General features: G+C 36.3%; 1 protein-coding gene across 7 annotated transcripts in view; it reads left to right on the top strand.

Moving 5' to 3' along the window:
* PPARA (peroxisome proliferator activated receptor alpha) overlaps positions 1-13,726 on the top strand; it is a 36,143-nt gene extending 22,417 nt beyond the window's left edge. For all 7 annotated transcript variants that reach the window (XM_030457287.1, XM_030457279.1, XM_030457307.1 and 4 more), the window contains 6 exons: positions 347-591; positions 3,053-3,213; positions 4,549-4,687; positions 7,263-7,465; positions 10,966-11,413; positions 13,161-13,726. In XM_030457287.1, the coding sequence (XP_030313147.1) occupies positions 384-591; positions 3,053-3,213; positions 4,549-4,687; positions 7,263-7,465; positions 10,966-11,413; positions 13,161-13,408 (1,407 nt within the window). In that variant the 5' untranslated portion in view covers positions 347-383 and the 3' untranslated portion in view covers positions 13,409-13,726. The remainder of the gene's footprint in view (positions 1-346; positions 592-3,052; positions 3,214-4,548; positions 4,688-7,262; positions 7,466-10,965; positions 11,414-13,160) is intronic.
* The last annotated feature ends 454 nt before the right edge of the window (positions 13,727-14,180 follow it).

Here is a 14,180-nt window from a genome sequence, read left to right as displayed (position 1 = left end):
ATGAATGCATATTGATATTTTTTATTTCGCCATAGATTTTTTTGGGAAGTACATAATGCCTGCTATAGAAACACAGTGGGTAACTTCTGTCAGCAAAGAATAAAGAAATCTGCAGACTGATCTTGTCATAACTTTAATTCATATTGAAGTATACTGGGTTTTTTTCTCTGTCCTGTTAATGATTCTTGTTGCATAAAGCTTCTGGAGCAACAGAATGTTGTATACTATTTCACCACTGGGTTGGAATTCATGCATTCAGTGTGCTGTAACTGATTGAAATATTTTTAAAGATATATATTCCAATATGTAAGTAAATGTTTATTATTTTAAATTATTCTTTCATCAGTGTAAAGACGTTTAAGTGACCGCTCTACTTGATCAAAATGGTGGACACTGAAGACCAGCTCTATCCCCTTACTCCCTTGGAGGAGGATGATATAGGCAGCCCTTTATCTGGAGAGTTCCTACAAGATATGGACAGCATTCAAGACCTCTCTCAGTCTCTAGGTGATGATAGCTCTGGGGCTTTAAGTCTAACAGAGTTCCAGTCACTGGGAAATGGTCCAGGGTCTGATGGATCAGTTATAACAGGTAAGACACTACCATAAAAACTTCTTTTTATAAATGCATAGTAATAGAAATTAAAAAGCCTTTTTTTTAATGCTATAAGTATTGTTTATGACGTAAATGACATGAGAAATATATATGCTGATTATAGCATGGTCTCAAAGTATTTAAGGATAAAGTTAATTTACGTCACTGACATCTTACTGTAAAATAAAGTTGCTGTTTTAAATTTCATTAGTATCAACACCTTTTTAAAAATAACTTCTAAAAATCACTATCTCTAGCAAAGAAATTACTGTGTATTATAGTCATATAGTAAGTGACAATATTGCATTTAAGAAATTCCTTTTTTTTTCAAGTTTCTGTAGATCACATATGTATGAAAACTATTGTGGAATGTTTGCCAAAAATGTATTATCTAACTTGTAAAACCTCACCTAGACTTCCAGTATGTTTTAGTGTGCTGATGTTATTTGGACATAATGTTTTTTCCCCTTTCTCAAGAGCAGTATTGTAAAGCTAATAGCTTCTATCCTGGTTAGAGTAGCAGTCTCAGAGTGCTAATGCATTACATAATCTTAAGTCAAAAGATCTTTGAGAAGCCTTGTTTGAGGGAACAAAATGAGACAAAATGTCAGTGAAATACTCCTTTTACTGGTTTTACAAATCTTTTAGCAGTTAGAGCCATTTTAAACAATTTATGATAAACTTTCTAGATGGTTTACCTTATCTTTTATTTAGGGGTATTCTTACCTTAAATCGATTCCTGAGCACTGACCACTATTTTACCTTAGCAAAACTGCACTAGTACAACTGAGGTGTGCCTTTGGGCTCAAGTGGTTGAAACAAATAGTGTTTTGAAGGGAGAAAGGAGACCTGCCTCTTGGCACTCTCTCCCAAAGCAATGTTTGTAGAAATAGGCTTTGAGTCCCATTTGGTTGCAAACCTTCATGTTAGAGAGATGCCTTCTGAAGGAAAAGTCATTATGTGCTGGGTTTTTAACATCTGAGTCCATCTGAGAAGTTTTTTTCAGTATTTATTTGTGTGTATGTGTGTACAAGTCTTAGAGTAATCTAGTGCAGCTTCTACTGTCACCTTCTAATTCAAGTATTAGATGTTCACTGCAAAACATTATACTTTTGCTGTTAGAGTAGATGGAAGATATAAAGTTTTAAGGCTCAAATTCTACAAGGCAAGTAAAAGGAAACAAGAATCACTCTTAAGAAAGTCCTGGGTTTTAGGCTGTTCTTGAGGACTTCGATGCCTGTGGGCTTGGCAGTGCTGGCAATGCAGACTCTGAGTTCTGTGCCAAGTTTTTTTCCAACATAATACTTGCTGACCTACATTCATGAGTGTTTCTTAATCTTTCTTTTAAAATAACACACCCATTAATTTGCTAAAATCTTGTGGTTCGAGTTGCAAGATGGAAGATAAATGAAATTCTGGCCTCAGAAAATATTTTCCTCAAGTAAGGTGGAAATAATAATTGAAATAATTAAGGTAGGAATGCGTTAGTTTTATAACATGTTTATCTAGTAGTAAAATGTCCAGAGAGTTTATTTTATTGCGCAGAAGTTTAGAAATGCTTTTCTCATTATAATCAAAAGATAAAATATCTGAGCAATGTTTCTGTTACTGGATTATCATAGAAGCAGACGATGAGTAAGCATGAGCTAGGAAAACATCTCTTATCACACCACAGCCATAGATCTGATGCTGAGCACCATAGCACAAGAGATGAAGATGTAATGGCAAAATGGGCTGTTAGTAACCTTCCTGGAAAGAGCAAGTGACAAGTTGAATGGATATTGTGATACACACTTGAAATCATGAAGGGTTCTATTTCATTGTGATGGTTTTTTGTTGGTTGGGGTTTTTTTTCTGTTTATATTTTGCAGTATCTCTCTTGAGCAGTAGGTGAATGTTGAATTATGGTTTTCAGTTTCAGGTTTGTTGTATATGAAATGGTATGTGTGTGTTTTTATGGTTAAGAAAATTTCCTTGATTTAAAAGATATATTAATTCATTACTTTTTACTTATTTTAAGATGTGGGATTAAAAAAAATAAAAATTGATGCTAACATCAGATTGAGACACATTTGTAAAAATCAAAGTATAAAATGGAATGTGGGAAAATCCAAAAAAGCTTGGTTTTCTCTTATTTTGTGTGGTGCATATTTACTGAGTCTTCAAGAACCATTGTCACCCTTCTAGTTCTTGCTATCAAGGTTACTTTGATAAAGCTTCTTGTTTGTTGACATCGTATGTCTCAACGAAATCAGCAGGGTACACCCTGTATGTTGTCTGTGTTTACACTGTGAATGTAAATATTAATTATTTTTCAAACATGGCCAAATTATTAGTTCACTTAATTACTATTAACTCATTATTATTTTTAGAATAGCTCATTTTGGTGTGGTTTTAGTATAGAAATTGTATCAGTCATGATAGTATAGTATTTATTAAGTCTTCCTTTTTCTTTTAGACACCCTTTCACCAGCATCCAGTCCTTCATCCATTAATTTTGCCACAGCTCCAGGTAGCATAGATGAATCACCCAGTGGAGCATTAAACATTGAATGTAGAATTTGTGGGGATAAAGCCTCAGGCTACCATTACGGAGTACATGCTTGTGAAGGTTGTAAGGTACCGTTGTAATTTTCTTTTTAAGAACCTAAACCATGTTGCTTCATTTACAGGGTTACATGAAGATAAAACATTTGATACATAAATGGTTAATTAATATAATTCTAGCCATTACAATTATTTAAATAATAAACATATCTGTGATCTTCTTTCTGAAATAAATTGTTCAGATACCATTACTCAATACCAGACCTTCATCAAGCAGGGACAATTCACTATGATAATTTTAATGCTGCTTTTCTGGATAGAGTTAGTTAAATACTAAACCAATCTTAAAACACTAAACTGTGATTTAAGCCTATGTGCTCCACTAGTGTTTTATTTGTGTTGGGAGTATGGCTGTGGGAAGCATGTGAGTTTGCTACATTTTCATTATGACAGTAACAAAATCCTGACTTTCTCATCTCCACCCCATTCTGCCTTAATCACTTAGTGTTGTACCTCTTGTGGTATCGGGCCACTGCATGGCTGTGAGGCAAACGAATGTTATCATTGACACATAATTTTTGGGATGATACGGCCCAGGAATTATAATATTATTTTCTTTTTCCTTCTAATGTTTTAGTTTTCTTTTTTTTTCTAAATTTTAATGCAAGGTGAGAGATATAATTGTATATGTGTAAGTTTTTTCTCTCATGGATTATGTCAGAAGACAATAACTCAAATAGAAATGTTAAGAAAAAGTGCTAGAATTGAATGCTACAATAGAATGCTCTGTTAGACGTGGGAAGTTCACAGTCAGATGTGTCCCACAATCTAAATGGCATGATTTTGTGTAATGTGAAGCAAACTGTTGCCATGTCTATAAAAATTATGCTAAGCCTGTGACTTTGCAGCATGAGACTATCATGGGAAGACATTATGGTAAGATCTGTTGAGCTATAGGGTTTTTTGTACTGCTCATTTTTGTGCCTTTGCCTTTTTCTAATACACTGTGCTGTGTTGTCATACCCCTCACACTTGCTGGATGAAGAGCAGATGTTTTAAATCTGCATGTCTGTGTGACTTACGCATATGCAAGATGCAGGTTGTTTCTGACAAAGGGGGCTGGAAGAATGCAAACAAAAGCAGTGTGTGACTGTCTTGCTTAATCCTGAAGAACAAATCTAGTCCTGGTAGTCTCCCACAAAAAGGAGGGAGCAGTGCTCAGCCCTGTTTTGTGTTTTCCATTCTATGACTGCCTTCGTAGACAGCACTTCACTGATTATACTTTGCATATTGTTTTGTTAGTGACAGCAGTAAACAAAACAAAAAAATTGCCAATTGCCTCTATGATTGAAGTATCATACTCAACGTTCTTTAACATTCCCTATTGTTTTCTCAAATTTTTTCTAGGGTTTTTTTAGAAGAACGATTCGACTAAAACTCATCTATGATAAATGTGACCGGAACTGCAAAATTCAGAAAAAAAATCGTAATAAGTGCCAGTACTGTCGTTTTCAAAAGTGCCTTTCAGTCGGAATGTCACATAATGGTAGGTAAGAGTGCCCTTAATAATTTGCTTGTTCCTGCCCTGGAAGCAGGCACTTGGATAGCTTTTTTAATTATACATGTGAGTTGAACCTCAGATTTTTACATTACCAATGCCAAATGTACTCTTATGAGCTTTACACAATTGTGCTGGATCTCTGTTTGTCCATATGAATGTTCTTTTAGTTCATTTCTTCACACAGAAAATTGGCACCGTTAGTCACATTGAAACATATTTCAACACTGGAAGAATTCTGATCAAGAGCATTGTAAAGGAGTAGGAGGAGAACAACTGGCTCATTGTGAGGGATAATGGCGTAGGATAGAAATGTGTAGGAAACCAGAGTTCGTTATTTTTCAGGTTACAGTGCAGCAGCCCTTGGGCAGATGGTTCAGGGAGCAGGGTGGGAGGATGGGTGAAGATGTGTGCTGACTGGAACAGAAGTCTGGTAAATTGCTTGTTAAATGGAATGGTAAAAATTCAGAGTATTTCAATAACTGAGTTTAAAAATTACATTATTATATACGTTGTTATGAGATAAAACTGGTAAGCTGGTGGCTTACAGGCTGATTTCAACCCTCGAGGTAGTTTTATGGATAGTATGTAGCTTGCTAAGTGACATCATTGAAGAGGGAGAGGCCAAGCCACAAGAAATCACATTTTGGGTGGTCAGATGACAGTAGTTTCCTTACTCTGATAGGGGTAAGGCTGTACTTGGGAGTAGATGCAGTTTGAGAGTAGGTGAGAAGTAGGTAAAAATGCTGGGCTAGGTGAAAAGCTGTAAGGAGACTACCCAGCCAAGATAGCTGGGGTGGGGATGTGGTTAGGCAAGCTGCCTATGGCACTGTAATCTGGAGTCCTAGCAAGAGACACTGGGAAAGTTGACTTTCTGGTTGTGAGTAAATCTGTCTCCTTTGTGGTGGGCCTTGACTGAGGTTAAGGTCCATTGGGAGAGGCTTGATAGTCTCTGCAAGATTAGTGATAACCTTCCTGAAGCAGCAAACTTGGGGGGAGTGTTCCAGACAACAAAATAACATCTCAAGGGCAGGACTTGATCAGGCAGCTGTGCTGGTTGGCAGGAATTAATATCCAGTTCAAGCTGTTCTGTCCTACTGAAACTCTGTGGGCACCTGTGCTCTAGTTGAAGGGAGCAGTAGCAGCTTTACTGCAGCAAACACATGGAAGGCAGTGGGGGAAGAACATGACAGCTAACTTGCAAGTGATAATTCTTGGGAAAAGAGCTAGAACTGGATTTACAGCCTCAACAACCCTCAAACTAAGTTTCAGTTTAGAGCAGATACTTTTCCACCTTTTCCAATAGACTTCTGAACAGGCCTTCTGTAGTGAAATGACGCAATCAGGTGTTGCTAATTACAAGGTGGGAGGCGTAAGCCTGTGTTAAACCCACCCAATTAGGTGGGCAAATTGGTTGCCCAATCCTGCTCATGAGCAGCTGGGGTCAGCCCTAATTGGGCACAGGTGGGCTTAACACAAGCTCACGCCTCCCACCTTGTAATTAGCAACACCTGATTGCCTCATTTCACTACAGCCTTCCATGTTGGACTTCCATTGAAGTCTGAAGCTATTTCAGATCATGCCTGCAGTCACCTCTTTATGTCATAAGAAGATTCCTTGGGCACACTGAAGGGCCAGCTCTGCTCATAGTCTGAATTGCTCAGTGACAGCTCAGTCTGTTCTCTCACTGCTTAGATGGTGAAATGTGTAAGAGTAACCAGCTATATTAGCTATATAATATATATTATTATATATCTCAAAACTTAGCACTCTATCAGGGCTAAGGCCCCTTTTGAAATGGAGGTATTTCAATTTTCATCTGAGACTGATGAAGGATGTGAACATGCCTGTTTCATCGCTAAATGGCAAAACCACCAGCCCAAGAACTGGGTGACCTCCATACCCAGTGATATTTCAAACTTACATCTCTTGCCTATTCAAGAGAATATCCTAATGATTAGGTTAGATACTCAAACTACTCTCATTTGCTTCAGTCTTGAAGGTGTAATCTATTGGGGGGAAAAAAAAATGCATAAAATGCTGCGTGTGAACATCTGCTGTTGTACTGAATATCCAGCACAAAGAACTGAATGCCCCACAGTCAGAAATGGGGTTTGGGTCCAGCTCTGTTTCAGCATTCCCTGTGGAGCAATTCCCCAGGCAGCTCTCCATCTAGCTTCTGTACTCTCTGCCAAGTTTCTGACATGAGTTTACACAGTTCTGTAGGATTCCTGAGGTGGTTTTGAGTTGTAGACATAATAAGGAGAGGAGAAAATACAACTGCTTTGGTAATACAGAAGGAAAAAAACATGCATCCTAGCTCACTGCAGATACCAGTGTGTGTTTTGAAATACAAACCTTCAGCTTGATATGTTGGCTTGAGAAATAGTCAAGGACTATGTCAGAGCAGAAGAGATTTTTTCACTCATTAATTTATTGTAACACAAATACTATCTCTACCTCAGTTTTTCTAGGTGAAGTCTTACTGCTCTAATCAGCAATGGTAAAAGTCCTAGGTTTTTGTATAACTTCTGTTTGTTTTACAATTCTGTCTTCCCATCAGCAATACGTTTTGGACGAATGCCAAGGTCAGAGAAGGCCAAGTTGAAAGCAGAAATTCTTACAGGTGAAAATTATGTAGAAGATTCAGAAATGGCAGATCTTAAATCACTCGCTAAAAGGATTCATGATGCTTACCTGAAAAACTTCAATATGAACAAGGTTAAAGCCAGAATCATTCTTGCAGGGAAAGCAAGTAACAATCCAGTAAGTACTTTTGCTGTAAGTTCAAAGTAAAGTTGGCAAGTGCATAAGGTGATTATCATCATTATCATTAAAATATTATAGTATTTTAGAAAATAAATGTCATGCTAATACAGACATCAAATATGCAAAAGCAAACACCTGTAGCAAGTATGGTTGGTTTTAGCTGCTATCATAATAATAAGCAGCTCCAGGAAAATCCGGTGATTAACTTGTAAAGGGAAGCTCATAACTTTTTATTATAGTAGAGACATAAGTTAAAGAAAATAAGTTCTTAATAAGAAAAAAAAAAGCCACATCTGAATGTTAATACCTCTTGGTATGGGTGGGGGAAATAATTCAAAATTCATTTCTCTTATCACAGTGAAAAAAAATTGCACTGATGTTTCTGCCACAAATGTCAGGATAAATACTCTTATCTCTTAGGGTACAAAGGAGCTCTATATGACTTTGGGTTTAATCATAGAATCATAGAATTGGCTGGGTTGGAAGGGACCTCAGAGATCATCGAGTCCAACCCTTTTACCACCGTTGCGGTTGCTAGACCATGGCACTGAGTGCCACATCCAGTCTCTTTTTAAATATCTCCAGGGACGGAGAATCCACTACTTCCCTGGGCAGCCCATTCCAATGTCTGATCACCCTCTCAGTAAAGAAATTCTTTCTAATGTCCAACCTAAACCTCCCCTGGCACAACTTAAGACCGTGCTCTCTTGTCTTGCTGAGAGTTGCCTGGGAAAAGAGACCAACCCCTACCTGGCTACACCCTCCTTTCAGGGAGTTGTAGAGAGTGATGAGGTCTCCCCTGAGCCTCCTCTTCTCCAGGCTGAACAGCCCCAGCTCTCTCAGCCTCTCCTCATAGGGTCTGTGCTCGATCTTTACAATATTAATGGTAGGAGGGGAAAGAAAACTTGAGTTTGTAATTCCTTGTTGACAGTTCTGGCCATTCCCTCACCTGCCCATCCTGATCTTTACTGTACAGTTACTTCGAAAGGGTGAAGCAAACAAAGTTGTGAAGACACAGACACTGTGGAGGTCATTTTTCTTTCAGGATAATTTAGTGAATGTCTTACACAAAACAGTGAATGTTCTCTATGAATTTTTATTTATGGTACTAGGCCATTAATAATTAATATGTAGTGTGTACTATTTACTAGTTACAGAACATCTTTGAGATTTAACTCTGAGCCATACTGTTTTGACAATTGGGAATAAATTTCCTAAAAGTTAATGAGCATAGCAAGAAAAATTCATTAGATAATTAAAACTTCAGGCTATCTGATGCTATCAACCGCTTTTTGTTTTGTAGCACATGAAACAGTTAAAAGCTGACTTGTTTTACTTTATGCATTTTTTTTAAAAAATTCTGTTGTGATTTACATTAATTATACATAAATCCTTGCTAAAATAAGATACTTAATACCAGTAAAAAATTGCAGGAGAGAGGTTTTACATATGCTGTTATAAAAATAATGTAACGGTGGGGATCAGTGCTACAAAACATTGTAAGCAAGCTGCCTTCTAAATTATGGAATCTGGCATATTATGGTCTAGTCTAGCCAAGCATGCAGGTTTCTACATTAAAAGAGAAACACATGAATAATTCAGTCTTCTTCACTGGATGCTTAAAATTAAGCATGGACTTAATTTTTTGGCGGGGTACAAGCTGACTTAAGCCTACAGTAAGTACCATGTTTTAACAGCTTACCAAGTAGGCATCTGCATAAAGTGTTTTTCAAACTTCTTACCATGTGTCAGAATCATAAATTACAATATGTATCTTTCATGCAAGGATTCTAGATTGCCTCATCCTAATTTTTATGTTTGGATTTATGAGATTAAGGCTCTCAGATAATATAGCCATCTGATTGCCTAGCTAATAGTGGCTCGCACGTGTCTTTGTGAATTTACGTGTAAAGATTAAAATGAATAATCAGACCTAGTATATCCTAAACAGGCTGCTTCTTCATTCTTCAATATGCAGGGAAAAGGAGAGAGTTTTTTAAGCTATTTCATTGTCTTTTGGGAAAACAGATGTTTTAAATTTCTTTTGTCTTTTTAACAAAAAAAAAATAATGAGGGGTTTGTTGTTGGTAATTAGTGATCCACATATTTCTGAGCAATGCATTAACAGTTTATTTCAAGTGGTTCTTGGCACCACTCTTAATTCCTTTCAGAATGAGAGATCATTTTTCATGAGGACAAGGAATCATTTTTAAATTTAAATGGTCCGTGGCCATACCTACTTTTTTTTTTGCATGGTGAAATGATGATAAATTCCAAAAATATCACAAGATAACCTACATCTTTTAAAGGGTCTAGAAATATGGTGGGTTTATTGCTTTGCCACTTTTGGGTCATATCCACATGCATGCAGAAAGTTCTGTTCTGTATGACTCTGGATGGAATGTGTGGCTGACATAAGCATTCAAAAAGTAGACAACTGTTGGAAAACAGCTTACTTGACAGTTTTCTAAGTGAAATAAGTTAATTTTATGAGTTACTAACAGGGGATTAAATGTTCTTCATTTATTCCTAATCTGAGCCAAGCAAAACAGCACAGAGAAGGTGCTTTACTTGGTTTTTTTTAACTAAATGAATGTTCAAGGTCAATAGCTATGGATTTGGTAGGCTGGGAAGCATGGGGTTTTGCTGTTTTCCTTTAGTCAATTGTCCTCTGTTTTGATTACTGCTTTTCAGATATGTATCAAAATATTTTTGAGTGTAATTGTTGTTAAGAAAATCTGAATTTTTTTTTTATATATATATACATAATATGATGTTTTAAGGGACTGGCTCATCAGTTTGTAATGTAAATGTCTTTTTAAATTAAGGGGATTGTAGAAAAGACCATAATGGAGACTGAAATTTTGTTTTGACTGACATTTGAATGGCATTCTGGGTTTAGAGTTGGCTTAGCACTAGCTAAAAGCTAGAAAGATGAGCGAAATTTCTTTGGAAGATCAGCTGGGACATGAAAATCTCTGATAATTAAACACAGAAGTGTAGTAGAGGGTTCACATTCATGTGCAAATATGCTATCCTATATTTAAATGACTGTCTGTATTCCCCCTAGGATACTTCAGGAAAGCATCATGATGTGCATCAAGTGTAGTTAGTTTAGGAATCGATAGGAATGTAGGCAGAATAACCTGGACATCTGGAGAAGGTAATACAAGTCTTTTGTGAACCTTCTGGGACTTGCTCTGCATACTAAGCACAATACTTCTGGATCTTCCCTATAACTACTACATAAATCTGGATTAAAGAAATGTGTCCAAGATATTTACATTTTACTGCTTGCATTTTTGCTTGTAGATAATGCAGTTTGTAGTTCTGGAGTACATGGTTTCTCTTTATGCAGAAGTATGAAAAAACTCAGGGTTTATTGTTAGTTGAAGGCTGATTACCATGAAAATTCAAGTCTATCATCCTCATTCTTTAGGAAACAAATGCTAAATAACCATTATTTTGTCACTGAATTAGTATTTTTTTCTCTGTAGCCTTTTGTTATACACGATATGGTTACCTTGTGTATGGCAGAGAAAACCCTGGTGGCAAAATTGGTTGCCAATGGAATTCAGAACAAAGAAGCTGAAGTTCGAATCTTCCACTGCTGCCAGTGCACGTCTGTAGAGACCGTCACAGAACTCACTGAATTTGCCAAATCTATCCCTGGCTTCTCCAGTCTTGACTTGAATGATCAAGTGACACTCTTAAAATATGGAGTTTATGAAGCCATATTTGCCATGTTAGCATCTGTGATGAACAAGGACGGGATGCTGGTAGCCTATGGAAATGGATTTATAACGCGGGAGTTCCTGAAAAGCCTGAGAAAGCCATTTTGTGATATCATGGAGCCAAAATTTGATTTTGCAATGAAATTCAATGCACTAGAATTGGATGATAGCGATATATCCCTTTTTGTTGCTGCCATCATTTGCTGTGGAGGTAAGCATTGCATTTGTGGTTTTTAAGGTAGTAAATTTTAAAATTTTCTCCCCATGAATGAATAGTTTTAATGGGAAAATGTATATTTTTTTGAATATTCAATTCTACCACCAAAAATGTAGTTTTCCCTCTTAGTGTGTTTCATAGAAAATACAGTGTAATTGTGGACAGTAATGATCCTGTGTTCTGCTTTGCAGAACTGTAGATGTGCTTGGAGTAACCATTTAGCCTCTCTCACTCTCTGCTATTAAAAGTGGGAACTGAAGAGTGTTGGTTGGGGTTTTTTTGTTTGTTTGGGGATTGAAACTTTATTCTTTTATGTTTGAGGCTGCATTTGAGCCAGTGTTTTTATCTGTCATATGGGTGGGAAAATTCTATGTAATGATGCTGGAGGTGCAGACCACAGCTTTGCTCATCTTTGACACCTGCTGATTGCATCATGTAATGAGTTCTGTACAAATGTACAGCTCTGCTCATGCACTGACTGTGTTCTGATTTTCAAACATAGGGTTTTTTAACAAAAATAGCTTATTTAGCTAATTAAAAAAAATCAGTTGATGGTACTTCTTAAAATTATTTCATAGTACCTAGGAATGTGGATGTTAGGTTTGTCTGGATTTTTTGTTAAAGATCCATAGTTTGGATTTTTTGTTAAATCCATAGTTTGAATTTTTTATTAGTGCAGGAACATAAATGTAATAATTATAATCATTTATTTCCTCCAGAAATGTTCATATTTAAGGTTGAATTCAAAACTAATTTTGTGAAAGGGAAATGAAAGATCAAGAAAGTTCCAAAAGCTGCTCCCACCTGCCTTTTTTTGCATTCTGCCAAACTCATAGGATGTTTCACTGTCCCATTTGCATCAGAAATGAGGAGGAGATATGATCTGTAGACTTTGAAAAGCTTCATGTGTTAGCTTAGACAGCAAGTTCCCATCAAATCTTGAATTACTTTTGCACAATGCATTGGTGTTTTGACATTTTCAAAAGTCATAAGAGTTCTTTGAAGGCAAAATAATTTTGTGGGATTTTACTCCACCTCTGTTTTCCTTGGAACTAGTTTAAGTTTTCAAGAAACATATTTAGTCTGTTGTTCCAGCCTTCTTACAGAGAAGTTGGTTCTGGAGAGTGAAGCCACTGAAGAACTCCAAGTAGCTGAAAATGAGATCATATACTATAAAGAGTAAACCAGCCTTAATTGGTGCTTTTTGTCCTATCAGTAATTTGTGACAGGGCATATGGGAACCAAGAGTGAAAAATTGTCTTGCTAGAATGTTACCAAACTTCAGTAACTCTCTAGAAAAAGCAAAAGACTTTTTTCTTCATCCTTACGGTTTGATTTCTGACATTGTGACACATAGAATGTGACATATAGAATGTATAACTGGATTTCTATGCTTGATTCTTCTGCTGTGTTTTGTTCTGAGAGGGTGGTGTGTTGGGGTTTTTTTTTATTATTATTTTGTAGCATGGGTTGGATTTAGTAGTATGAAATCTTTCCTCAAATAACCGTGGGCATTCAGAAAACTTTGGCCAAAGGGCAAGGGATAAAGAAGACAACTTACTTCTTTTTTTCTTCCAAAGATGCCTTTTGAGCTTTTGCCCTCAGTATACGTATATATACATATACATGTATATAATGTAAATATACACTGTTGCCTACAGTATAGAATCTATAAAGTAGCCTACTTTAAAGAATAATTATCAAATTATGACATGTATTCTTTTGTTTGTTTTGAGAACAGATCGTCCTGGTCTTGTAAATGTAGAACACATTGAAAAAATGCAGGAGAGCATTGTGCATGTACTGAAACTCCACTTGCAAACCAACCATCCTGATGACATCTTCCTCTTCCCAAAACTTCTCCAAAAAATGGCTGACCTCCGACAACTTGTCACAGAGCATGCTCAGCTTGTTCAGATAATTAAGAAGACTGAATCTGATGCACATTTGCATCCTTTACTACAGGAAATCTACAGGGATATGTATTAAGGATTTTTAGTATTTTTTTTTCCATAATATTTAAAGACAAAAGCAATACTAATAACAGATGGGAGCAAAACTACTTGCACAGTTATCTGCTGTTCACTCAACCCAGAGCATGAAAAATCTAAAAGCTGGATAACTGGAGTGTTAACACTTCTTTTGGTTTGGGATCTTTTGTTTTCTTTTGAAAGAGTTCTGGAGAAATGTACTGATCATAGTGCTCATGAAATGGTTCTTACAATGGTTCTTTTATTTGGAAATTTGAAGATTGGTAAAGAATACATATTTGTATAATAAATCAGAATGTTAAGTAACAGAAATGAACAAAACTGTATTTCCTCCTGGCTCTTAGTCATTTTAGAGTTAACATAACAAATTTAGTGAATTCTCTCCAGGTGTATGCACAATCATAAAAATTATGCACTTTTGGCTAATGGTAATTACTGAGAACCAGCTAACACCTTTTCTTACAGCAGTCACTCTAGATGTATCATATGGTTGGCTATTACTGTACATACAGTTCTAAAAAAAATTTGGAAGACCTTTGATCTGCTGCTGCTTTAATTCCATGAAATGCAGTACAGCTTCATACAGTATTACATTGCTTTACCTTAGGATTAGCATGTTTAAAAGACAGTTCTTTTATGAAATGAAATAAAATCCCAAGAGTTTTCTAAAATACAGCAGAGATGCTCCATTTATGGGTTTGTTGAAGAGTAGATGTGATAAAGAGATGGAACCCTTTTTCAAAAGTATTTTAAAGAAATATGAAAACGTT

This window comes from Calypte anna, chromosome 1 (genome assembly GCF_003957555.1).
Source record: "Calypte anna isolate BGI_N300 chromosome 1, bCalAnn1_v1.p, whole genome shotgun sequence".
In the NCBI taxonomy this organism is placed as follows: Eukaryota; Metazoa; Chordata; class Aves; order Apodiformes; family Trochilidae; genus Calypte; species Calypte anna.
Note: the sequence above shows the minus strand (reverse complement) of the source record. Positions and strands in the feature narration are given on the sequence as shown.